Source organism: Numenius arquata, chromosome 1, assembly GCF_964106895.1.
Source record: "Numenius arquata chromosome 1, bNumArq3.hap1.1, whole genome shotgun sequence".
NCBI lineage: Eukaryota > Metazoa > Chordata > Aves > Charadriiformes > Scolopacidae > Numenius > Numenius arquata.
The window spans coordinates 13,304,442-13,331,522 of record NC_133576.1 but is presented as its reverse complement, the minus strand read 5'-3'; the positions used below and the strand labels follow the sequence as shown (position 1 = coordinate 13,331,522).

Genomic DNA, 27,081 nt, shown 5'->3' with positions numbered 1-27,081 from the left:
ACAGTTGGCCACTGCATTTCCTTCCATATCTCTCCAGAATAACACCCAAAACCTGCAGCATACTGCAGAACTGAGACTTTCATTTTGCCCCAGGACACTTCAGAAGTCCCATGGCAGGGTGAGTTACACTTATGAAGGACAAGAGAAGGCTTCTGAATTCAATGGAGCATATTTATTGACAGATTTTTAACATCTCCTCACCTCTTACCATTATTGCCCTTCCCTCACACATAAGCAGTTTTTCCTCAGGGTAGAAAAAAAGTTAGTTTTTCTCTGCAAATCGGTGGAGAAATCTTGTGCTTTTAATAAGAAAAGACTGGCCTGTTCCTTTTGAAGTCACGGTAGTGTTGGCAGTGCTAGGCTGCCTCCCCCCTACAACAAATCAGAAGTTTAGAAATAGTTGCAAGAACAAAACTTTTTTCAGGAGACTTAGTTTCAGTCCTTCCAATGGACCAGCCCAAACAAGGACACTTTTGCAAATGTCCCAGTAGAAAGTGCATAGAAGAACATGAGGACCTGTCCCTTGGCTCAGTCCCTATCTCGAGTCCTCCCAAAAGGAAATTGTCAGCCAATCAATTAGATGCTGTGAAGAAAAACTTTCTTCTGTGCTACTGAAGTACTCTTTCAAGCAGACTGCTGGGAGTCATCAACAGCAACCACGAACATGATCTGTTACCATCTCCTATCACCTGTGTGGTGCTCACCCTTATGAGATCTTCAGCTGCATGCTGAAATCTACTGTGATGTTGACATATAAAGGGTTGTGTTCCACTGAGAGCAGTTTATATGAACAAGAGTTCAGCCCATCTTTTTTCCACGTTTTAGACACCTGACGTAGAAGCTTCATCCTGAGGACAAAGAGGAGAAAATCTTCATTGACGTGCATAGGAAAGGAGTTTTGAGCTCTTTCCCACTGCTAGTAAGCTTAGAGGCAAAGCTACAGCCACTCTGTATCTATGGGAATGTAAACTCCCGCTTTTCCTGTCCTCAGCATGGACAACCAGACATGGGGAAAAAAGTCCTTTCATTTAATCTTTGAAATCATATGCTCAAATTATATCCATGTAACTATAACTTTGGAATTTTCAAAGGAACATCACCCAGTTGATTCTAGGCAGATGTCATGTACAGATGTCAGAACAGCTGCCAGCTATGAACAGCGGTGTCCCCCATAGCCTCTGGGTACCACAGAATGCCTCTTTGGCCTAGAACAGAGAACTTGGCCCCCAGGCACTCGGCTCCTAGTGACATACCAACACAATGCAAGGTGGAACACTGTTCACAACTCACCTCTCTTGATTCACCTCATTACCACGGTCTCGTTCATGGAATATCATTGTGTACCTGCCAACCTCAGCAGATGGCCTCACCACTTTCATCTTCTGCATCTGAACCCTGGAAGAAACAATAGTGCCATGAGCAAGACACCACCTATAAACAAGCTCTTAAGGGAAAAAATGCAACATTTGGAGATTTCATCTCTTGTAGTTGCAATCAAAGCAAGCGCAGAGAACTGTAGGAAACTCATCTTCATCTCTTCCACAACAGATTTGCCAGAGAAATGGGGCTCAGAGTTGTGTTTCTGGAAAACAGGTCCAGTAGGGTGAACAGAAGCAGGTAGTTACTAGAGTAGAGGTCATGTAGAGCTTTAAGCATACATTACACAACAGAGTACATTTAAATTAGCGTTGTCTGCTTTTGTTTGTGCTGCCTTCTATTAAACCTAGGAGGGCTGCAGTAAGATTCCACACATTTTTCAACAAGTTCATCTCAACTTCTGCAATAAAGCACCTATACCTCATAGTTCACTTAAGAAATAAAGCTAATTTTCTAATAGTTGGCACCTGGAAGTTTTTTTCTTTGTTGACATGAAGAACAATTTCTTTCTGAGAACAATGCCAGAAACACTGAGCCCCATGCATGGGTTTGTGTCTGACATCAGGCACTTGGTTGGAGCTTTTGGCCTTAAGCATATCTGTGGAGCACAACAATTTTGCTCTGTCAGCAGAAAGGGTTAACTTAATTACAACATAATTAAAGAATAGCCCAGGTCTTTCCCAGTCACATCAGCAGCTGAAAGAGCAACAGGAAACCAAGGACTGAAGAAACCGAGCCCCTACAGCTTTCCAATGACTGCTTGTAGCAGTAAATTATGAAACAAATGATCTGAAAATCTGTTTGTGATGCACATCTTAGGAAGGGGCCCAAAAGAGACCATCACATTTAGCGTGAGGCTAAACAGTAGGACCCAGAGTACTTGGGCCCCACTTTCTTAAAGATACTGAAGGGGATGCTGCCATCTGCTGCAAGGATCTTGGTACAACCACCAACCGAGACAGCAAGCTTCCCATTACCTATCCACTGCAAACTCTGTAACCAGCCCAGTCCAAGATCTACCCAAGAGGAAAGGCATGAGCCAAGTCCAGTTGCAGTGTGCACTCTGGGTCATACGATTTGGTTTCCACACCAAGACCACAACAGCTGCAAAGTTACGAGGTACCATGCGCAAGCAAGCGTCACTTCTGATTCCAGCCCTTTGCAAACCTTGTGGAGACCCTCAGCAAATCCTGCTGATCTGCTGCCCACAAGAACATTTGAAAGAACACCACTGTCAGCTTAGTTCACTCATTAACTGTGACGCTTCTCAGGAAGCTGGGGAATAAGGTGGTACCAAGCCACCCCCCTACCACTATAAAAGCCAGCTCCCAAGAGGTCACAGAGAAGTCGGTGTGTCTAGCTAGGGGTAAAGAAGCGGAAAAAAAAAAAGAAGCTGTGATTATTAAGGGACAGAAATCAATGTCACCAATATATCTTTTAGATTTCTTGAGATACAGCTGACTGATTTGCTGAACTGACACAGAGAAAAACTCTCATTTGGAAGTTCCTAAATTTAACACACTTGATTTCACTAGTGTAATTATTTAATATTACCAGGGGTATTAATTTCATGTCCCCCAAATAAATGTTTGCATATTTAAGCAATTGAAAAGGATAAACACTGAAGAATGACAGAGCACACCCAAGTTACAAATTGGCAGGCTCTGCCAGCAGAGTTTGCGGGGTTGCAGGGCTTTTTATTGGTGGGTTTTTTCCCTTCCTTCACTAACAGCAATGCAAGATTAGAGGTTTCCTCCTAGGCAAAGGGCAAAAGATCAACATAAAAGTTTTGTTGACTTCTTTGTCCCACTAAACCTCTCAAACTAACAAGTTTCTCCTACTTTGACAGGCATGTCTGCAAAAAGTAGTTTTAACAAGAGCAAAGGGCATATGCATACACAAGCAGGCTTCCTAAAATTCAGGTTATTCACTATCTTAACTATCATCACCACCACCCACATATAAATTAAGCCCTGCTTGGAGTAAATCATGGTAGTCAATGAATGCAAAAAACCCAGTCCCACCAAAACACTCCCACGCTCTTGCAAAGCATTGGAACTCAGTAAATTTGTGTCTCTCTGGCAAATCATACTCCAGTCTTCAGTCTTACTATTTCAGTTATAACCAGTTTCCAAGCAAGAATACAAATACTGTGTGTCCAAACCAAAAAAAACCCAAACAAAACAAAACAACTACAACAACAAAATCCCCCAAACCCAACCAACAATGCTGTCAGGAGAAGGATGAGGTCTCAGGCACACTTAACCTTTTTAAAGAGGAAACCATTCACAGAACGGCATCTCACACTCCACATCCCCGCTGTGATGCTGTTTTGAATTGAATGCTCCAGTAGTGTTCCATCTTTGGAGGCTAGGTGTGAAGTCACACCAATTTTTTTAATTTTTATTTTTTTTAAGATCAGTGCCTCCCCGTTTCACACCCATTTCCCTCTAGCCTTTTATTTATTTATTACCTGATTCGAAGGTCGTCATCTTCTCCACCCCAACCCCAGTAGCTGTTAGAGAATCCATTCACCTTGGAAAACTGATCTCTTGTTAGAGCAGTTACACCTCCAAAATATCCTTTGTACCGTAACCTAGAAGTATATGAGAAGCGAGAACGAAGAATTAAAAGTCAAGTTCTACCAACAATGAAAAAATCACCCTGAAACTCTGGATCTAGACCTGTCTTTCACAGAGTTAAGGGTGCACAAATCCATGAGGTAGGTCTTCTTCTCTTCCTCTTTTCACAAAAAGGTGGTGATGTGCTTTAGGGCAGAACTGTCCAACTGAGAGAAGGTAACTATCTTCAATAGTTTCTCTCTCTTTACATGACTCCCCTTGCCAGCTAAAAAGGCACTTCACCTCAAGGACTCTGATGAGTAGAAAAGGAACAAAGCTATGCACTAATATAGTGGGAGCTTCACAATAATGACAGCCATCAAATACCTTAGAGCTGAATCTGAAAAACTTGAAATTAAATCAGATCCCAGCAAGGGGGCACGTGCTATGGGATATTGCAGAACCAATTCCAAGGTAAGGTACAGTGCAAGTTACTTAGTAACCTAATGTAATGGAGCTCAGCTCTGAAGGAGATTAATTTTTAACTTCTACCTTCCTTTCCTGGAAACTGCATCTACTTTTAAATGATATATGCTTATACAAAAAAAGATATATATTTTAAAAGATACATGCTTACATACCATGCTTATTATCATCTTCTACCATTTTGCTAATCGCATTTTATGATACTGTCTTCTTTCTTGGCCCTTAAGGTAAGCAATACAGCACAGCCCCTACTACATTGCCACTGCCAACTTCAGAGGTGACGTGCACACAGCTGCAGATTGCATTTTGATTTCTGGATGTATGTGAAACTAAACCGTGGAACAAACTGCCAGGGCTGGACAGTATCTGTTGTGGCATTTCACATGCCAGACAAGCAGAGGTGCTTGGGACATGGCTCCAGTGATCCGTTTGGGCCCAGGGGTTCCACCAGTTTTCAGTCCATCTCATTGTCCGCTTACTAGTCCATACTGCATTCTGCTTGCCAGTCAATTAACCAAAGCAGTGTTTCTGTTGCGTTGGTGCACGACCAACCTGTAGCCCTCAGCATGCAAGGCACAGAGCTCTAAAAACTTGCCACAAGCCTAGTTCATTTGTGCTTGTTCCTGTTTTCACTGAATGACTGGAAAGTGAATATTACTCTGTTTAAGGATTTGGACTTCCCACCTCTTTCTCGTATATTTAACAAAGGAAACCCAGAAGTGAAGCAGAGCTTTACTTCAAAGTACTCAGAAATCAGCTTTTGAAAAGCCCACTTCTAATTAATATTTAGAGTGACATGACATAAGAGGTGACTCTTTAAAGAAACCGCATTCAATGAAACCACTTTAGCCATTAAATTCACCAAGCTCAGAAGCCTTTTTTCTTTGAGGTGGCCAGAACCTGACTTTTCACTTTGGTTTATTTATATCACAGTATCACTTAGGGGACCCACTTAGAAGTCAGAACGATCCTGTATTAGATGCTGTACAGCCAAATAACTAAAGGGCAACCCCATCCCTTGCTAAATTCTCACACTTGAGCTCTCAATATCAGAAGTTACCTCTTCAACAGCAAAAGCTAAGTGGGAAGTTTTATCAGCACAATAGTAGGATGACACTGTCAAATCACAGGACCAGGAGACTGCAAATGTATTTCTAGCTTTGACAGAAGGTCTTTGCACAACGCCTGTCACATTGCTTTCCTCTCAAAACACTCTTTTCCTCACCCCAGAAATCAGAATGATGACAATGATCATTCGTACAGGTGACCACGCAGATGACTTCAGAGATGTCTGTACAGTCAGAAGGCACTCCAGAGAGGCAGAGCGTTACCACCAGAAATCTGGTGTCAGAAGGAAGGGTAGATACCAGTGTACAGCTCCATCAGAAGAGGAACATTATCAGTAATGCAGTACTTCCCAGTTGGTATTCTTTCCATATTCCTGGTCTCCTACCTGTATCCAGTACTGTTTCTGCCAACTACAAGGTGCTTTGGTTGTCTGTCACACATGTAACTGTTAAAGTCATTTTCTGGCACCAGATCCACATCATGGAAAACGAAACAGTCCCAGTTTGCTTCTTTTAGGGCCTCTATGTATCCTACATTCAGCAGTTTAGCTCGATTAAATTTGGTGCTGCCAGCCTGTGGAAGAGAATGGAAAAAAAGCCTCTGAAGGTGGTGTCAAACCTTTTGAACCAGAACGGTTCTCGGGCATTTGTTCTAATCACGCAACCACATTCACGCATCACAGCCTTTACAGCAGTAACTACATAAGGAGCTACACCGTAGCATTAGATACAGCATCAGAGTGGCCAACGACGCAAAGTGTTTCTTCATTCTCTCCTTGTCATGAACAAACACAACCAGGGCCAGGAGAGCATGCGGTTGTCTGGGCACCGCAAGTACACATGCTGCATGATGCAATTTTAGTGCTATTGCTGCTCCTGTCCTGGAGTGCCCATCAGGCTACATAACAAAAGAGGTATCAGTAAACAGTTTAGGAACTGGCCCTCCATACAGCTCTGTCAGTAAGGCTTACGGAAGTTTTAAAAACAAACAAACAAGCAAAAAATCCAAACCAAAACAACAACAAAAAAAAATCTACCCAAAAACATTACTCCTGTACTAATTCATTTATAGATGTCAGAGCCCCTGCCACAGATGATTTATGCTTGTCCAGTCAGTTTAGAGGACAGCAATGCTTTAAGAGTTCACTGTATTGCCTTAGGTCACACAGTAGGTGGCATAGCGGGAAATAAAAAGCAGATCTCTCCATTTTTAACTCCTATCTATAACCTAATTATTATGCTGCACAGGGATTCCCCGTAGCACAGAGCTTGACTTGACTTTTACTAGTCTTTGTTGTTTGCTTTTGCTGTGAATTAGTGCGTCTTGGCTTTTCAAAAATACAATTTTTCCACCTTTGAAGTATACATGTATATAGACACACCTGGCAGTTTTGTAAGCTTACCATGACTCTCTTCACTCTTGAGCAACAGGTATGCTTATCTTGCCATTTATTTTTAACTGGGCTGCAAGCCTGTAGAAGGCTTTCTGCTCCTGATGACAAAGTGGTGAGTTGCCTCAAGTTTCCACCTGGGAGTCAAAGGGCCAAGCCTTGTGCTCCCAGAAACTAACAGTAGAGTCATTTTCCAGAGCTAGGAACCTGATGTACTTGAAAGAATAAGAAAAGCAATTTTCAAGAGAAAAGGGTCATTTGCTAGAAGCTGCCTGGACTGAAAGAGGCTCCATGGAGGATGAGAAAGAAGCTGGCCTCCCCAGCCTGAGAGAAGGCTTCCCGTAGGGAAAAGCAGTTGTATACAAAGCATGTTTTATTGTTCTAAAAAGTAACACTCTGCTTCGACGCAGCAATTTCTTGAAATGGCAATGGCCATCTGCATCAAGAAGATTTATGGGACTTATGGCTCCACACCTGCAGTTAGGGAAATATAGCCCAGTGCCTGATCTGAGAAAGTAAGAGAGGGATAATTAATTGCTTCCATTTTCAGTCAGTGAATGAATTTTCCAAGAAAAATTAAGATACAATGTATCCAAAAAATCTATGATGACATTTTTCTGAGTGTTTTCTTTGGGACGCTGTTTGGGTTTTTTTTGTTTGTTTGTTTTTTGTTTGTTGTTTTTTTTAAGTGTCCTGTATATGAAAATATCCATCAGATAATCTTCTCCTGATGATGAAAACATAGGCTATTGAGTGAACAGAACAATTCAGGTGACTGGTAAAGAACGTACAGAGAACTTAACTTGTATTGTGCACCAAACCCAGCCTACTTCACAGCAGCAGCATCTACCATCCGCTGCAGTTCTATCTCCCCCATCAGTACAGTCAGGCACCACAGCCCACTTCCTGTGCAAAGGTAGCCCAAGGATGGCTAAAATGTCTTTCCAGGCAGGGCAGCTTTCAATGTTAGATCAGATGCTGAACAAATAGCAAAGTTTACTCTCATCTTTTATTGAAGGGAGAATCGTCCCCCTTTGTTTCTATGGAAGAACACTGACTGCATGACAAACTTACGTTAGGAAAATAATCATTCACCTTCTTGGGGTAAATTACAGACTGGCAATTTTTCAGCTCTGCGCTCACATTTGCACACATTTGTGTAGAGAAACACGACTTTCAAGATGTTACAAGTAGCCCATAAAGAAAAGATCTGGAGTATGCCTTTCAGTGGCTCAGGGAAAAAAAAAAAAAAAATATAAAAAGCCCATTTCATCTTCCTCCAAAGTAAACTGTGTATTTTAATAGTTAAATCCTGCTTTTAACTACTTCTCAAAAGATACTTAAAACAACTAACGACATCACAAATGGGGAGTGAAAATAGATTTGCCATAAAAGAGTTTTGTTAGACACATTTTCCAGTCTTTGAGTATGCCTATCTACATAGAAAGGCTAAGCAAAAGTTTCCAGTCTCCCCAGTAAAAACTCTGATAGAGCAAGTCCAGACTTTACACTGCTGCTCACAAGACAGAACTTTCATACTTCCATATTACTTTTTGCTAACATGACAACAGCCATTCTCCACCTCACATATTTCAATAAATAAAAGAATGTGTGCCCATTCTCCCAATGATTTATTGCTAACCACTGCTCACTAGCTGGACTGAGCCATTTTATGTACGATTACAGTAAATACTAATGCAGAAAAAACGTTCAGTTTTTCCACTCTGCAGGCCACATGATGACTCTAAATGAAAGAACAGACTGAAAGTATATATCCTGCCATGACTTTTGTTCTGCTATGCCATTGACCAGAAGTGTAAGCTTTCACTAGAAAACACTGCCTCATACTGGTTAGTTGACTCTAGCCTCTTTAAACAGAATGGAAGAGAAATTAAATTAATTTATCACCTTTTTCTCCTGCTGTCTGAAAAATCTCTTTATAGTCAAAGCAGAACACGTAAGTAAATGATAGTAAAAGAAAGGACATAGGGTGTATCATCAGCAAGTTCGCAGATGACACCAAGTTAAGCAGGAGTGTCGATTCCCAGGAGGATAGGGAAGCTCTACAGAGAGACTTAGATAGATTGGATCATTGGGCCAACATCAATGGCATGAGTTTCAACAAGGGCAAGTGCCAGGTTCTGCACTTGGGCCACAACAACCCCGTGCATTGCTACAGGCTTGGGGAAGTGTGGCTGGAAAGCTGCCTGGAAGAAAGAGACCTGGGGGTTCTAATTGACAAGCGGCTGAGTATGAGCCGGCAGTGTGCCCAGGTGGCCAAGAAAGCCAACGGCATCCTGGCTTGTATTAGAAATAGCGTGGCCAACAGAAGTAGGGAGGTGATTGTGCCCCTGTACTCAGCACTGGTGAGGCCACACCTCGAGTATTGTGTCCAGTTTTGGGCACCTCCATACAAGAGAGATATCGAGGTGCTGGAGCGAGTGCAGAGGAGGGCAACGAAGCTGGTGAAGGGCCTGGAAAACAAATCATATGAAGAGCGGTTGAAGGAGCTGGGACTGTTTACTATGAGGAAGAGGAGGCTGAGGAGAGACCTCATCACTCTCTACAACTACTTGAAAGGACACTGTAGAGACGTTGGTGCTGGTCTCTTCGCACAGGTAATTAATGACAGAACGAGAGGGAATGGCTTCAAGCTCCAACAGGGTAGGTTTAGACTGAACATTAGGAAAGAATTATTCACAGAAAGAGTGGTTGGGCATTGGAATAGGCTGCCCAGGGAGGTGGTTGAGTCACCATCCCTGGATGTGTTTAAGAGACGTTTAGATATGGTGTTGGGGGATATGGTATAGGGGAGAACTTTGTAGAGTAGGGTAGATGGTTGGACTTGATGATCCCAAGGGTCTCTTCCAACCTAGATGATTCTATGATTCTAAAGCAAACACACCAAAAGATCAAGAAAAAGACACCATATTACAAAAGAGGAATCTATAGTGCTTTTAGCTCATGTGGCCAGAAGATAAGAACCTTCCATGAAAGACAACATGGCACAGGTCTTGTATGCTCACTGACTCAGCAGAGATAGAATGAATTAAAATAAAGAAAGTAAGAAATCTTTCAGGAACCAAATGCTCTGCCATGACTACTTCTTCCCACAGCCCTTGCTGGGCAAGTAAAGCACCTACAAGCAGTGGCTGGCATGTTTAGTTTGAGAGAGCAGAAGTACAACCACAGGATACGCACAGCTTACTAAGCATGACAGCCAGCAAGCAGATGGGAGAGGAGAGCTAGATACAAACTGAGGCCGTCAATCCAAACAACTCCAAATTTAAAGACAGAAAACATGTCAGCCTAGTTACGTATGTGTATACTGCAAGACAAGTGAGTCGCACTGGCAAAGATGCTTTGAACGCTAACTCAGAAATAGAAAGGAGAAATGGACACCAGTTAAAGACACTTTGTTAATACTGCCTGGCTTTGCCAACAGGTGCTGAGATCCTGTAGTGCTGATAGCAATGGCTGCACGAACCCTTGCATCCCACAACAAGTAGATGTGTTTGAAGCAGGCTTGGAGGACTGACGTTAGACAGACAGCAGAGGCAGCAGCGTGCCTCTCCTCAGACTGCTGAGCACTATTGTCATACCTCCCAAACACATCTCTGCACAGTTGCCTCACCTGGTGAATAACATAGATGCCATAGTCCAGCTGCTGCCTCTGTAGGAAGGGGTGGAGATGCTCCAGGAGGTACAGCAGATGCTTCTCTCGATTGCGGTATGGGATGAGGATGGCCACACGCTGCAATGCTGAGCACTCTGTAGGGTGATACCGGCCCTTGGCTACCTGAGGGTTCTCCTTTTGCACTTCTTCTAGTGTGAGAGATGCTTTGAAAGTAAGTTTGCTGGTACCTCCTGTAGGAGAAGCACAAGAAGCTTTCCTGAGATGTTTCTGGTTGTGGCTAGCCGAGTCACCTAATGAGGCACCCTGTAACCAGCATAAAAAACCCAGGTTCGAGCCCCAATTTATTTCCCTGTCTTTCCAAGAGAAGAGTAGTGCTACAAGGGCATCCTGCAGGCAGTGGAAGGAGAGGGTATTGAGCATTCAGTTGGTTAAACCGATTATAGAGTAGTGATGATAAAAAAATATATTAAAAGAAAAAAAATCAAGATAAATTCCACCCTACTGCAGAAGGACTGGCCAGAAGCAGCTGCCAGGGCAAAGCAGAGGAGAAAGGAAGTAGAAAGAGACATAGGACTGTGGCTGCAAGATGAAAGCACGAACAAAAACATCACAGGCTATAAATTTGTAAGATAAAATGTACCAGGGCTTTCTGTAGCCAAATGAAATTTTCATCACTTCTTTTGCACTGCGCTATTATTCCAGCCCCTCCGGACTTGGACTTGGCACACCCATGAAAGAGAACAATGCAGGCAAATGTGACGGCTACAGCCGCAGTGCGTTTACTTAAGCAAATACATCTTGGGGGCAGTGGTGGGGGTGTGCAGCTAGACAGCAGCTTTTTGGACTACATCGTAGAAGAGGGAAAGAACCCAGCTTCCCAAATGAATCCCTTGTCAGGTTCACAAAAAAGAAGAGGAAGACAAGAATGACAAGCTACTGCAAAGCAGAAGCCTGGTGCTGCTAGCAATATCAAGACACACACACAAAAAAAAGTAGACTAATAAAAATGGCCAAATCAACAGAACAGTCACCTATTTGAACCTTCACCGTAAGTTGTGCTAACCCCAATGCAGCTGTGAAGCCCTTCAATTGTCAAAACAGAGAGACAAAAGTATATCTAATAATGAAAAGGCAAAAAATTAAGCAAGGCTGAGAAGAGTTGTGGTTGAGATAAAGATATTTAAACAAAAAAAGCAAAAGCTGTGTGTGTGAGCAAGGCAAAAAGAAATTCATTCATTACTTCCCATTGGCAAGCACATGTCCAGCCACGTCCTAGGAAGCAGGATCTCAGCTCACATAGCAGTTGTCAGGAAGACAAAAACTGTAACCATGAACACCCACCCTTCTTTCCCTGAGCTTTTATTGCTGAGCAGGATAAATGGTATGGTCATATGGTATGGAATGTCCCTTCGGTCAGTTGGGGTCAGCTGTCCTGGCTGTGTCCACTCTCAGCCTCTTGCCCACCCCTCAGCCTACCAGATTTTGGGGGGCCAGGGAAGAGAGAAAAGAGTCTCAACAGGGTGCTAACACTGTTCAGCCATAGCCAAGTCACCGGTGCGTTACCAGAGCTGTTTCAGGGACAAATGCAAAGCATAGCACCATATGGACTGCTATCCCAGCCAGACCCAACACAGGCACTCTGTGCCACAAGTCACTTCCTCACTCGAAAGTGCTTACTGCAACTGGTTGCATTGTATGTTTCACAGGAAAAGTGTCCAGGAAGAAAACCAAGTCAGCAGTACCAAAGCAGATGTAACTTGTTAGAAAGGAGAGGAAAGCACCATCACTTACGCAGGTATGGAGACAGAGTTGGGCAGCGACTCTGAAAAGACTTCACTATGGGAACTTCCGCAATTGATTCGATCTTCTCTTCCTTTTGACTGCCGTGCAGGCTAATTACCTTTCTGAAATCCTGTACCATGCTCTTAGCTTTAAAAATTTGCTCTCTGGAGTCCACAAAGTAACAGAATGTGGCCCCTAGCGCCATCGAACACAAAGTGACAAGCACCAACACTTTGAACTTATAGAAGAGGTGGAAGATATAGAAGTTCAAGGCCATGGCTCTCCCTGATCTGCAAACGGCTTCCTCTGGCTTGATGCTGAGGCAGGCCACTGCACATCCAGCGGGGATGAAACCAATCCGAGAAGAATGTCACAGTATGGAAGGAAAGTTGGAGGCAGGGAGGGCTGCCACACTTCCTGAAGTTTCACTATTCATGGAGCCATGGTGCTGCATTGCTCTTCAAATGTCAGAAAATATGACTTAACCTGGACAAAGGCAAAAAGGAAGAAGAGAGTTAGTTTCTACGACCCTCCACTGCTGTAACTTCATAGACTTGATGAAAAAAAAAAAAAAAAAAAAAAAAACTTATGACAAAACAAGAAAGAAACAGCAAATATAAACCACTGGTCAGAAACTAAAACACTGAACTTTGATCCTAGCTCAGCCACAAACCAGCTTCATGATTTTAGGCAAATTACTTTCCTGCTTCGTTCTTCACTCCCAGTTGTTTGGTTTTGTGTTTTGGGTTGTTTTTTTTTTTTTAAGATCAGAAAGTGCAACCACTACACCACGTTATGGCTGTGTACAGTGCCTGGCGATACAGAGGCTTTACTACTTCTATTCCTACCAAAATTAACAACAGCTGCAAGGCAAGGGATTCTGCTGGCCGTGAGTAAAGTCAGCTCCCTTCACCAAAACAAAAACCACATGAATCTCTCCAGAATTAAACCACTTTCTTCTGAAAGAGAGTATTATTGACAGCAGAGCTATGTTGCTCTGCACAACACAGTGTGAACCCCACAATACTTAACAGGCATCAGAAATCATTCCTCTATACCTGCTGCCTGCCAGTACCACCTTGTGGGTCTTTGCCCAGTGTTCCCCTCTCACATGCTGCTGTAGAAGGCAAATCTTCCTGCTCTTCAAGGGAAAGGTTCAGTTTGTCAGTGTTAGGTCTGTGAAGATCCAATCCTTTGTTGTGTTTCCTGCCCTCTTTCAAGAGCTCCATTTTCATACAGCCTTTACCTGCCATCGTTCTATAAAGTTACCACGCTAATACTTCTGTCTGTTATTATCATCTCATAGCAGAGAAAGAATTAAATTTTAATAAAAGAGAGCTTTGATATAGAAAACACACAAGAAAATCGCCACCTGTGACAAGAACAAGGACTGAGGCTAAGTGAAGCAAAGGCAGTGATTAAAGACAACAGACACGAAACAGGCTGGATCAAAGAGAAAAAATACAAAAACATGGATGGTTATTTTATGCCAGCTTTCAAAATATATATGAGATCCTGGAGACATATAGCAGGCAGAACGAATACACTAACTCTACATTCCCACTAGCCCAGGTGTCTTCTGGAAAAGTTTCCAATTTATGGGGATGTATGTAGGAGCCAGACCTAGGCCCAACAAGATGAACTACTTGATGTACTGCCTGAGCTTCTTGGGGTTCACTGGGAATGACCAGCTGCTGTCCCTCCCGGCAGGTGCTACACAGAGTGCCTGACCCACTCTCTCCATCCACATGCACCACACAGTGTTGCTCTAAGGAAGCAACAGAAGAGTTTTCAGTGACTTTAGCACTAGAAATGAAGGATCTCTTCATCTACTTCATCTCTTCATCCACATCTACTTCAACCACAGAGATGAGAGCAAAAAAAGGAAAAAAAAAAAAAAGAGGGACTACACCAGAGAATAGTATTCACAAGGAAAGGAGGGGGGGAAAAAGTAAGGAATAAAAAGAGAAAGGAGAGGGAGAGGTTCTCAAGAAGGAAAAAAAAAACCAAAAAGCCATAAAGTCATACTAATAACAACAGGTTTTTTGGGGGGGTTGCTGGGTTTCCCTCCCCCCGCCCCGATCTTCAAGAACACAAGGAGAGAATCACCAAAACAAAGGGAAGCCTGAGTTCTTCTTAGTCCTCTCCTCCTTGTCTCCTAGCCCTTGACACTGCATTTTCCAATGAATTCTTTCTGTTCTTAGGTAAATTACACTGGAGACCACCTGGGTCTCTGCCTCATTGTTTTAAAGGACACCAAAAAATTAGCTTAGTGCTCTCATTTACATCCTTTCCCCTAATTTTCCACATGGGAAATCATCAGAATAGCCTGTAAGGTATTGACAGCATGGGTCTCTACTACTCTCCGAAGGAAACCCAAGAATGAACAGAACTAGTTTTTCTTCTGTTGATACCCATTAGCTCTGTTGTCAGAACAGGAAGGGAGACACCAGCCACAGAGCAACACCTAACATCCCACTGACCTACAAAATAAGAAAATCTATACAGTTCAGGACAGCTATATACATCTTTAAAAAAAAAAAAAAAAAGTCAAGAGAATCATCACATCCAAACTACATGCTGAGAGCATGCAATACTCTTTGTCTGTCAGCTTGTAACAAAAAACTGGAAAGCAACTTTGAGGGGCAGTCAGTAACACATTTCACAGATACAGTAAGCTCAGCTACTTGTTTTCTGAAGGTAATTTCATAGAAGCATACAACGGTTTGGATTGGAAGGCACCTTAAAGATGATCTTGTTCCAAGCCCCCCTGCCACAGGCAGGGACACCACCCACTAGACCAGGTTTCATTTTATAATGCTAAGAGGAGTAAAACAGTATCCAACTTCCAAAAGTACATATATGGACTTCGGATGCAAATGCAAACAAATCTCAAGCCTCAGTCATAATAATCTTCATACTCACTTGGTATGCATCCTTGCTGTATTTACTTACATACTGTGGTAAAACCATACTGCCATCATTTCTCTCTCCTATACAGCCAACACAGAAGAGTGAACTAGAAACCTTTTTCTCCTTCCGTATTATCAGAGCTGTTCAATGAATTCTTACTACTGGGAATGCAGGCCAATGGGTGCAAGGGAACCAAGATGTGAAAAAGCATCAGGAAAAGAGGGAAGAGGAAATTCTCAATTAAAGACAGAGAAAAAGGGCAGCGGGATTCACTTTCTAGCAAACAGGACACTCCAGTTTGCCCAGGAAAATAGGTGAGAGTAATCATTGTTTTACAGTTAAGAAAAATTAACCAAAGAGTTTGAAATGGGCTCAAGCAGAAAATGGATTAAACCCAGTTAAAAATCTTCCCATGTCTCTAAAGTCTCAACTCAGTCTCCACAACAGGTGTAGACGAAAATCACCCCAACTAAACAGGAAAATAAAATTAAGTAGAAGGAAATTAAATGGGAAAATGACATGAATGGAAGACAAAAATGCTGAGATTTTCAATGAATATATTTTGTTTCAGCAATGAATTTTACTTCTTACATTTTGCTGAGTCTTGCTGGTGGACATGCCATAATAATATAAATTAGCAGCCATAGTGCCCCAACATGTGACAGCAAAAATATCATACTGATACACTTTGAGTTAAATAGTTCCAGTTTTTAGCTCAATTAATGAGCAGTAAACAGGATAACATTTGGTTTTGACTGTTGCCAGCCGAAATATCAGTGCATGTCTTTCAGCCCAGCATTACTTCCTAGTTAGCTGTCATTAGGTGTCATACCAGGGGAAGACTTTCGCACGACAGAAGTGATTCTGAACCACAGTTTTGTTCAAATTTCAGCTCAGTCGCTTAGGACTCCGACTCACAACTGCAACAACTGAGGAAATAATGGTTCAAAATGCTTTACCTTATTATCCCACTGTGTATCACTACTGAAACAACAGGGATTCAAATAAAAGAGAAAATGCCCACCACCCCCTGCCAGTTTATACTCCGCAATAGTTGCATACAGGAAATCGGTGATAAGCTATATGAACGATCTGAGAACAGTAAATACTGTGGACCCCAGGGGTAACATTAGCCTGTAACTATTAAATCAAAGACCTTGTAATTTGCTTATTTAAACTCTATTTGCAAGTTCCCATGCAATAATCTAAATTGCTGCCTTTCATAACCTCTCAGTTACTGTCCAGGATCCAGCAGATGAATCACCTGAAGTAGGGTAACCTCTCCTCACAATAAACTTGCACAAAATGTGTGCAAGAGGAAGAAGTTCCTTCTCCACCACCCAACCCAAGTACGTTATAGATTAACCTGGGGTGACAAGGACAACTTGAAGTTAAGATACTGAAATTAACGTGCAGGGAATGACTATCACCAGCTGTTCTGCAAAAAACCAATTTATTAAATTCATAGCCTCCCACTTTATCAGAAGTAGACTGCATTTAAAAAAAAAAAAAGTTAAAACAGTTGCTTACCTCTGAGGCACAAACTGGTATAAAAGGGCTGTTGCCCCAAGAAATTATTTTTTCCACAAATAAAATAAAAAACTAAAAATGAACTATCCATGGAAAAAGACATAATGAAATATCAGGAAGCAATCAACAGTATTAGTCAGAAGAACAAGTTTCTGAAATACCTTTTATTTTGTTGTTAATATCCGGAAGAGCACTCAGGTGTAAAATTGCTAAGGTACAAGGATGTTAAATTATGAACATAAACTCGGAACTTACTGCACCAACCTTATTTCTACCCTCCTCCCCTCCTATTCAGTTAGGTGAAATCTCACAAATACCAATTTCCTTTGTCAGCTTTAGGAGATTCCTTTATAAGCAGATGTTACTACAAGTTCACAGTACTTGACTCTGACAAATATTCAGACCGCACTACTGTCAGTGTGGTTTATTTCATATAACTAACACTACATCTTCACTGAGCTCTACAGCAGCAACAGAACATTCTCTTGCTTAAAATACACTTGAGCACTTCAACAGAGCAGCATAAATATGCATGCATGATCACAACAATTAGTCACTTTCAACTCATCACAACACACATGCCAAAGGGCATAATTCATGTTTCATAAACTTGCAGTTTGGTATTTGGATGTTTTCTATGGAGAATATAGTATGTATTTCAAAAGATGGAAAGCGTGGAGATATTTCAGGTATTTTAAATGGGAAAACATATACAAATCAACTTACCCATCAATTCACCTTATGTTATTACTTCATAGGTTAAAAGGTATTAGGTTTTTCTTTTCTCCTGAGACAGAGGAATGGCATGTGCACAGAAAGACATTGTCTGAATCTACTAAGAAACAATAAAGAACCGTACCCTTATGAATGAAGGTGACTGAGAGACACAGTGAAGAGGTGGCACTTTTATGACTTCCACCAAAGATGGAGAGCGTGTAAGGACAATAACTAGAAATAAAAGGACAAGTAAGAGCCTTAAGAAAAACTTGCCTGTCAGAGAAATGAAAGGAAAACTTGATCATCACCCCTCTGGAAGATGCTGCTTAACTATTTCACGCTAAGGATTCTTCATTTGAAAAAGTGATCTTTTACCAGCAAGCTTAAAATACCTGGGTTGCGTCAGGTACCTAACCCAGAGTCAAGAACACCAGAGTTTGGGCACTGTTAAAGAAATGGAAAAAAAAAATTAAAAAAAAAAAGTTAGGCCCAAGGCCTACTGTTAATAAGCCACATTTGGAGAAGAAGTATAAAAGCAGGAGTTATAACACATCCATAAAATCATTATTAATGGAATAGCCTTAATAAAATACTAACTAGAATAGTCATGCAGAATCTACTCCAACCTTAATAAAGCCCAACAGTCATTCTGCCATTCACATGAAACAATGGAGCAGATACTTTGCACTTCATAACTTCCAATTAGATAAAATAAAATCCTTACCAATTAAGTACAGGTTGAGGATACACAAATCACAATGACAGGATGGTTGAGGTTGGAAGGGACCTCTAGAGGTCATCTGGTCCAACCCCCCTGCTCAAGCAGGGCCACCTAGAGTCAATTACCCAGGACCATGTGCAGACAGCTTCTAGGTATCTCCAAAGATGGAAACTCCACAACCTTCCTGGTCAACCTGTGCCAGGGCTCAGAGATCCTCATAGTAAAATAAGCGTTTCCTGATGTTCAGATGGAACCTCCTGTGTTTCAGTTGTACCTATTGCTTCTGGTCCTGTCACTGTGCACCACTGAGAAGAACCTGGCTCCATCCTCTTTGAGCTCTCCCTTCACGTATTTATAGACATTGGGAAGTTCCTCCCCGAGCCTTCTCTCCTCCAGGCTGAAAAGTCCTAGCTCTCTTAGCCTTTCCTTATAGGAGAGATGGTCCAGTCCCTTCATCATCTTCACGGCCCTTCATTGGGCTCTTCAGTACGTCCATGCCTCTCTTGGACTAGGGAGACCAGAAATGGATGTAGGACTCCAGGTATGGCCCTCATCTTCCTTTTGTTACCTACATACTTAGAGAAGCTCTTCTTGTTGTCTTTGATATCCCTAAATCATGGCTGATATATTGGTAGGGGGTGAAAAAAGACCACCCAGTTAGACATTAAAACATCCATAAACAATATTTCAATCAAAAATTCAATGCTAAACAAATCTTGCTATAAACAATAATCCCCAAGATGCTGGAAATGTGATTCTTCCTTCTTCTATACTTTGTAACTCAGGGTGACTATCTCTCAAATATGGGTGGGAAAACATCTGTGGTGCAACTAAGCTTTTCTCATAGCTGTCAAACCTGTCTACCCAGATCTGACCTTCATCAAAGGTACCAAGAAACTTTCATAGGTACATAAAGTGAAATAAATTCTCAGTGAAGCATAACCAAACCTAGTTTAGAAAGTTACAGTTGACTACAAGAGCACTTCAGGCCACAAGGTTAAAAACATCATGACACCTATTTCAAAATCCATGAAAAAAAAAAATCAAAACACATAGTTATCCAAATATGACACCAGCCAGAATTCCAAAATCAATGAAAAATGAGAAAGGTCTCCATCTATACGTAGACAAACTCATATCTAGACAGACACTACAAACACACTTCTAAATATATCCATAATCATATTGAGGCACGCTGCATGATCTGCATTCCTCAACATCTTACCTGTACTGGTGTCTGTCCCTGTGCTCCGCAGCTCCTCTGCCAACTCAAGTTCTGTAGCCTGCTATATTTTTTGCAACATACGCCAAACCCTACTTGCTTGCTCCAAGGTTCCTAGCACTGTTCCGAATAGGCTACCTGTAGGAACCGATCAGAAACGCAGTGCTATATGACTCACCCCATGCACCGGGGTGTGGGGGGGCGGCTCAGTTCTGATCCTTGAGCCTGTTGGCATGATCACAAAACCCTAACTTGTTCTCCATCCAGGCAGGCCAAAATAGTAAGCAAGGTTCCAGCATGGACAAGACTTCTTCCTAAGCAAACTAGAAAGATCAGAACCATCCATTTTCATTCAGGGCTCTCCCCAACAGAAATACATAGGCATTGGAGTCCGACAGGCTGTGCAAGCACAGAGCGAGTGAACAACACACACGCAAGCTGGTTCCCCATGCAAGGGCTGCAGGGTCAATCTACCCATATGCAGTGGTCATTTGCCAGCAGCCTGACTGAAGCCACTAGCATTACCAAGCTCAGAGATACACAGAAATTATGGACTAAAGGCGGTTCTTCTTTATCTAGGCAAAATGCCGAGGCAGACGAAGACTATCAACAGGAAGACGGATTACTTGCAGCCCTGATCTAGATGTTAGTGAAGGAAAGTAATCTTATATACAAAATTTGACATGTAATTGGAGTTGATAAAAACGTCATTCTTTTCCAAAACTTTTTTTTCTCTGATACATTTTTATATAAAAATTTCCATTATGATAATTATGCTGAAGCCTAAAGTCACATGATTACTTATCAAAAAAGTTACCTTTAACAGTATAAATAATCAGTAAGAACATACTTCCTACCTAAATTTTATTTTTCCTGTGTTTGTATTTAAAATAATTCACCCTGCATGGAAGATCTGCACAGCTCCTGAAAGATACTTTCATTTGATGCATGGAAAATTAATTTTTAATTAATAAAACCTAACGTTCTGATTCTACCTGTTTCACACTGCCCAGTAAGGACAGGTTTCCTACCATGCAGTGATTTTCCAGAAGCCCCTGCAACCTCCTCAAGCTCACATACAAATTCACAGACAGCAGAACAGGTTCAGCAGCAAAAAGGATTAACTTCAATCCAACTTTAAAAACCCTCATAAGTTCAAGCAGGAAATGAAACATGGAAGAGCTCCTTAGAACTGCATTTATCAGCTCTGTAGTATGCATACTATTACTTAGTATTTTATATAGGCCAAAGTCAAAAGCAGCAATAGATTAGCTCTGGAACTATCATGAAGCAGTATAGCAATCTTCTTTGTTATACCCTACAAGAAATAATTAAATTCTTTACAACTGACAAGGTAGAAAGATCACTCTACAGCATCAGCTTTTCTATGCAAGAGAGTTCAAGTCCTCAAGTTTTACAAGAATCTAAACCTGCTCCTTTCAAAGGCATTTCCTTTTCAGCAGATTAGTTTTTTAGTAGGGCATTAAGCTAATAGTTTTTAACACCTCTTTTATACAACACTTCTATAATCCCATTGCCTCTGCCTATTAAAAAAACACCAACTGCACTGAGAAATGGTGAAGTCACGGGCTATTTAAAAAACAGAACAAAACAAAAGAAACCAAATATTCAGACAAACACTCTTTCCACCCCACTTACCACTTCTCAGGATTTCAAGGCAAATGAAGCAAGCGCATTAAACCACTCACTGCTGCTGCCACATCCCTCCTTCCTGTAGAGCAGTCACTCCAAGGAGTATGGAGAGCGCTATGCAAGCAGCAGACACTTTTCATCCAGGAAACCCCACACCATAAAGAGACCTCTGTTACCTCTCACATGCTGCAGGAAAGAGTCAGCTCAAAACTCGCACGACGACTGAAAAACCAAAAAAAAAAAAAAAAAAAAAAAAAAAAAAAGAGCCAACACATCCTGCTTTTCCCCAGCTCTAGGAGGTTCCCTAGGCCCATCCCACATGCTCCTCCCTCGGCTCATGTCCCAGCCTGGGATGGCAGACAGTGTCTCTCCTTTCCTCCTAGCACAGCAAAACCAACACAGGGGCAACTCAGTCATATCTTGACAGAGCACTGTGCCAGATACAATACTGCATACAAATAATTACTACAACAAACCATCCGATCAGAAACAAAGCCTTTGCTCCTAAAAGCAAATCACAATTTCTATTGGAGCCTCTTTGGTATCTGCTCCATTTAGAGATTTTTAACATTAGAGATGCCGTTCTTACATAGATCAAGCTGTCCACCCTCTTGCCCATACCTGTGGAGAAGTCCAGGTGCTCCCACTGCACCCCTCTCTGTTATCACCTGGACATAATACCTGTGGATGACAGTGCCACTGCGGACAGATGTATACTGTATGGAAGGGTGTTTCAATTAGCCTGGCTTACTCACCAGCCTTTTTATATAAGGTAACTTATTATTACAAGGTTGTCCCTCACTGGTGCTTTTTCCACCACTTTGCCCCATAACACTCTGCTAGCAATCTCACGGAACCTGCAGGATTGCTGTCTCTTTGCCATCTTGTCCATGTGGGGCTCTCCCAAGCTACCAGGCCAGCAGCACCACAGTATTAGCTGTGCTGGCTCAGCTCCAGCCTGGCACACAGTTGCCAGGAAGAGTTTTGCTGCCAACCTACCTAAACCTCCTCCCTCGCTGCTATACATCCAGCTGACAAACACACTTCCTTCAGTAGAGTTGCAGTAGAATTGTGTTAATCTCTTGCAACTCAAACCTGTTTGAACTTTTTGTGCAATATGTACATTCCAAGCAGGTAGGTATTTCAAAGCTTCCCCAGTAAGCCTCCTCTATGCCACAAAGGTCTTATTATCAGGACTGCCCAGGAGTTTTGGGGAAAGACTTCCTTGTTTCAGACACTTAGTAATGTGAAAAAAACCTTTAAGACTAGTGCATGTTTCAACCGGTCACCCACATCAATTCAGACCAGCCTGGATCTCGACTGTCGCTGTCTCACTTTCCTCTCCCCTTCAGTCCACAAACTGTAATCTCTGCACCGGCACCGGCTCGCATGCAAACATGAGGTTAGCTGGATTAGGGGCAAGCAGTGTTTCTAGCAACCTTCTGTGATCCTCTGTCTACCCTTCCCACTGAAGAATGTCAGAAGAATGTCAGAAGGTATGACTATCAGCAGAAATACAGTAGCTCAGCTTTCAATTGAATAGGAACTGATATTTTAGTAGGATGATAATATATGTTTCCAGGCAATAACTGGTAACATTCTACAAACTGCCTCGAACCAGACAATTTTAAAGAGGAAATGTATGAGTTAAAAAGAAACAGACCAAGGTGCATTTGTGGGGCCTGATTAGAATTAACAGGCTCTACCAGCTAAAACATTCCAGTTGTGTCCAGAATACAAGCAGATGTGCTAGCTCCACACTCTTTTCTTGCTATTTATTACTTGAAAACTGCTTGATATTAAATGTAAAAGAACAAAAGTACTGGCAGCTCCAACTCCCTGAATTACAAACTAAAAAAGATAAAGAATACGTAAGACACCAGGAAATAACCTAGATATTTCCCTTACGTAACTTACTGTCTCCGTGCGTGTGGGCATCACGGAAGAAGCAATTGCAACAGATATGAATGAGGAAAGGCTTGGTAGGCAAATAGAATAAATCCATTTCATACAGAAGGAACTCATAGCAGAAAAGCACTGAAAGAAGATTCTCCATACATCTTTAACTCTGACATGCAGGACAGAGAAGAAAATAGCAGCATTTCAGCATCTCACCTATCCCTATCAAGGACACCATTGTTCTTCCACCCAACGTTACCCCAAACAAGAAGTGCTATTCCTCTGTTCCAACCTGCTTTGGTTTATGATCAAAGAGTCGAAAAACTTGCTCCACAGGGAATGCAATGGGTAAAAGAAGCTGTCCCTGAGCTCTGGTATGCATGAAGTCCATTCTGGCTCCTGCCAGAAAATCTGGTCCTGTGTGGGCTCCTCTCCACAGGCTGCAGTCCCTACCAGGAATCTGCTCCGGCATGGGGTCCTCCACCAGAAGAGCCTCGTCCCCTCCTTCTCTGACCTTGGTTTTCACAGAGCTGCTTGTCACCTTTTTTGTGGGGATGGTTTGGTTTTTTTTTCCCCCCTCTATCTCCTCACTCCTCTCACAGCTGCTGCACAGCATTTTGCCCTTTCTTAAATACGCTTTCCCCAAGGCAACACCAGCCTGGCTATTGGGCTCAGCCTTGGGTCCGTTTTGGAGCTGGCTGGAACTGGCTGTGTTCAGCACACCTTGGCTTTAGCATTACTCTTGTTCCAGTGCTTCACATCTATATCAAACATTAGATAGCAGATATACAGTTACTTTTAACATTTCCAGACAATTTGGTGAGCAAGCAGTAGACATTTTTATATAGTCACATTTCACTTACAAAACAGAGCCCAATTCTTGGCAATTTCTCAGCGCTAAAACATGACATTAAGATTTCTGAGTTTACCAAAGGAAAAGCTCGTGCTTTATTTACTAAGTGAGTACAGAGCATTTGCTGCAAATGACCCAACATCATTACCAAGCACAGGCCAACTTGAGCGGGTGCTAATCCTATACTCCAGTACAGTTTTCACTTTCCTAGGATGCAACGAACTCTAATTTTACGCTAAGAAATGCAATCTAATGTCTCCAGGCCAAGGAACACACTTATGAATGGCCTCTCTTGTTACACAACTACAGCTGAGACACTGACTTCACTGTGAAAAGACACAGCACTGTCAGACTGAGTGCAGCCAAAGAGATGGAATAAGGCATACAGCAAACAGTACTGGCACACCTTGTAACTACCTAACTGCTTACCAGGGACATAGCTTTTTAAAAAAATACAGCACAGTTTAAAAACACCTTCCCCCCAAGGTCAGTGGAATATCCTGAAAAAGCACATGGTGAAACAGATTTCTGTGAACACAGGAATCTCATGTATAATGGAAAGCTAAGGTCATGATTCAACTCAGCAGTAGCCTATCTTTTTCTGGCAGCTGCTGCATCCCTGGAGTGGCATCAGTCAGTATGGATGCCAGATGTCAGAGACCTTGCTGCTTTCCAAAAAAAAACAAACCCCAAAAAACTCAAAACAACCACTCAACGCATTTCTGGACAAATTCCTCACTTCCCTCTCTCCTGCACAAAAAATAACACCTGAGAAAAACACTACATTAAAACCACGTACATCCTTATTTCAGCTTTAAGTACTTCACAATACATTTTTTAAACCAAAGTGTCAACCACAGATAGCTAAAGCAATACAGGACAGAAGTTGAAGTAAGAAGTATAGACCTGTGGCTACTTAATATATTTATAATTTTCAGTTTACAAGTACCTATGAACAAAGTTGTAAAAAATGAAAAGTTGTACATGAGTTATGAATGCATAACTAATAACAGAATCCCATTATTTGTTTCTTATGGAGGTACTTCAGCATGAGAACTGCACCGAGGACATTCCAGTTGAAGCTTCCTTGAGCATGAACGGATTTTACTTTTTTTTTTTATTATTTTTTGCAGTCTTATCTCAGCAAGGATTACAAATTGTCAGTGCCTACTGCAAAGAGAGCTATCAAGAAACTGTGTAGGTAGCATGATTTTGTTAGGCTTTTAAATGTACAGGACTTTTTCCATGTTAGAACACAATTTAGATCTATGTAGACTTTCAACCAATATGCAAACATTTTTTTATGCAGAAGAAAAGTTCCAAACGTGCAATTTAAGAGCTCTAACTCACATCCTTTGGAAGCGTTATGGCCTAGAACAGCGTTTGACAGAATTCAAAACTGTTCCAACAGTTCTAGTTCAACCTAGCAACAAGCAATTTTAATCATATGCTTGTGAAAATAATTCTAAAAACATAACCCCCAAGAATCAGAATACTATTAAACCTTTTGGACAAGCAGCTCAGTAAAATTTCAGGCAGTGGGAGATAGTGCATCACACTTCCTCACGCTCTGTTACTAATCTCTTTTCCCCCTCTCACTGGATCTTGCTGGGGAGTCTAGAGAACTAGAAGTAAGATGTGATGTGGACTCCTCCTCTCCTACTTCTTCAGGGTTAAAGAACTTCTGTCCCTCTACAACCCTCCTCCTCACCCAAGCAGCAGCAAGGCTCCAGCTCTTTCCAGGAACGAGAAAGAAGATGGAGGGGAATGATACTTAACTCAGAAGCAGATTAGGGGAAGGCAGCTCCTTTCTAACCTGTCACTTCTTATTTCTGTGCAGGCGTTACCCCCTCCCCATCTCACTGAAGAATAAAATCAGCTACAAGAGTTTCAAAGTCAACTACAGGACTGAAGACTGAGAGGGACACATTTTCATCAAATGAAGGCTCCCATGAACCTGTGCAAGTCTCCTCTCAAGCCCTCTGATCACTATTCCGGCTCCTCCAAAATAGTATCTAGATCAGTGAAGTTTATGTCTCATCAGTGTGAAAATTTTAGTGAGCAGCATCATGTGCTGGCACTCCAGTTTCTCCATGCGCGAAATGGAGAAAACACCACCAACTACTAAATTTACTTTACCACAAAACCTTCCAAAAGCTTTAATTAAAATGAAAACGCCAGTGCGCTACATCCATCCTCCTGACTTAAAATCTCTGAGCCTGACACAGTAAGTACTTCCACCCGGTATATATTGTTAAGATATGTAACAGTTCCCAATTATACCCGTAACGCCACACTACCATGAAACGATGTACCAGCAGCTGTATTTGCAGGACCACATCCCCAAGTCCTGCCTTTGGTGTTCATGAGGGATGCAGTGCAGAGGGACTCCCTGCGCACCCAGGGGACTGCCTAGAAGCAGAAGGCGGGCCAAACTTTTCTCCACGTACCAGATGCTCCAAGTATGAGGCACAATGACAAACAACCTCAACCCTCCGCTCTCTCGCGAAGGTTTTAAAACTGAAACACCGACCAGAAATTAAAACTAATTTACCCCCACCGCTCATTCCTACCTTTTTACCCCTCCCTCCGCAATTTAACCCAGCCCCGACGCTCCGTTCCGTGCTCCCAACTCCCGCCGCCGGCCGGCCGGCCAACCCTCACGGCAGGCAGACACCCCCCCCCACCGCGCGCCGCCGCTGTTGAACCCAAACTCCTACCTGCGAGGCCCGCGCCTGAGGGCGCCCAAGGGCCGGACGCCCCTCTGCCCCGGAGCCACAGAGGACGGACGGACAGACGGACGGACAACCAGCCAGCCCGCTCCTGTCGCCGCGCGCCCCTGCCAACCGCCACCTCCGCGCGCAGGCGCCCTGCCGGGAGCGCGCGCTCCCCCCTCCCTTCCGCCCCCTCACCGCCCAGCGCCGCGTGCCGTGGGCGGGGCGTGCGCGCCCAACGGCTGCCGGGGGACCCGGCCGCTGCCGCGAGGGGCGAGATGGAGGAGAGGCGGCGGGGCCGGGGCGTGAGGCCGGCGAGGACCCCTTCCTCCCCTCCCCTTCCCTCCCCTTCCTTCATCCCCTTCTTTCCTTCCCTTCCTTTCCGCAGGCGCCACCGTCGGCCCCAGCCCCTGCCGCCAACCATCGAGTGCGGGGATAGATAGAGCGGCCGCCTCCCACCACAGAGACCTCCCCTCCCGCCCCCCCCCGGAGGGACAGAGCGACCCCGCCGTGGCGGGCGTCATGCGTCCCCGCTGTGGCGGACCCTCGACGGGGCAG

The 27,081-nt window shown here is 42.9% G+C and overlaps 1 protein-coding gene across 1 annotated transcript; it reads right to left on the bottom strand.

Moving 5' to 3' along the window:
• Positions 1 to 154: 154 nt before the first annotated feature.
• Positions 155 to 26,676, bottom strand: B4GALT4 (beta-1,4-galactosyltransferase 4). The gene is made up of 7 exons (XM_074145971.1): positions 26,530 to 26,676; positions 12,311 to 12,787; positions 10,517 to 10,749; positions 5,878 to 6,065; positions 3,851 to 3,973; positions 1,291 to 1,395; positions 155 to 848 (listed from the first exon to the last, which is right to left on the bottom strand). Exons 2-7 carry the CDS (start codon positions 12,576 to 12,578, stop codon positions 707 to 709), a joined length of 1,059 nt encoding a protein of 352 aa, XP_074002072.1. The 5' UTR covers positions 12,579 to 12,787; positions 26,530 to 26,676; the 3' UTR covers positions 155 to 706.
• Positions 26,677 to 27,081: the final 405 nt, after the last annotated feature.

Excerpts from the sequence above, each read along its gene's own strand:
- B4GALT4 (XM_074145971.1), bottom strand. The coding sequence starts at position 12,578 with ATGGCCTTGAACTTCTATATCTTCCACCTCTTCTATAAGTTCAAAGTG. Across the intron at positions 10,750-12,310 it reads AACTCTGTCTCCATACCTGC|GAGGTACCAGCAAACTTACT; the intron begins GTAAGTGATGGT and ends CTTCTCCTACAG. Across the intron at positions 849-1,290 it reads AATGAGGTGAATCAAGAGAG|GATGAAGCTTCTACGTCAGG; the intron begins GTGAGTTGTGAA and ends CTTTGTCCTCAG.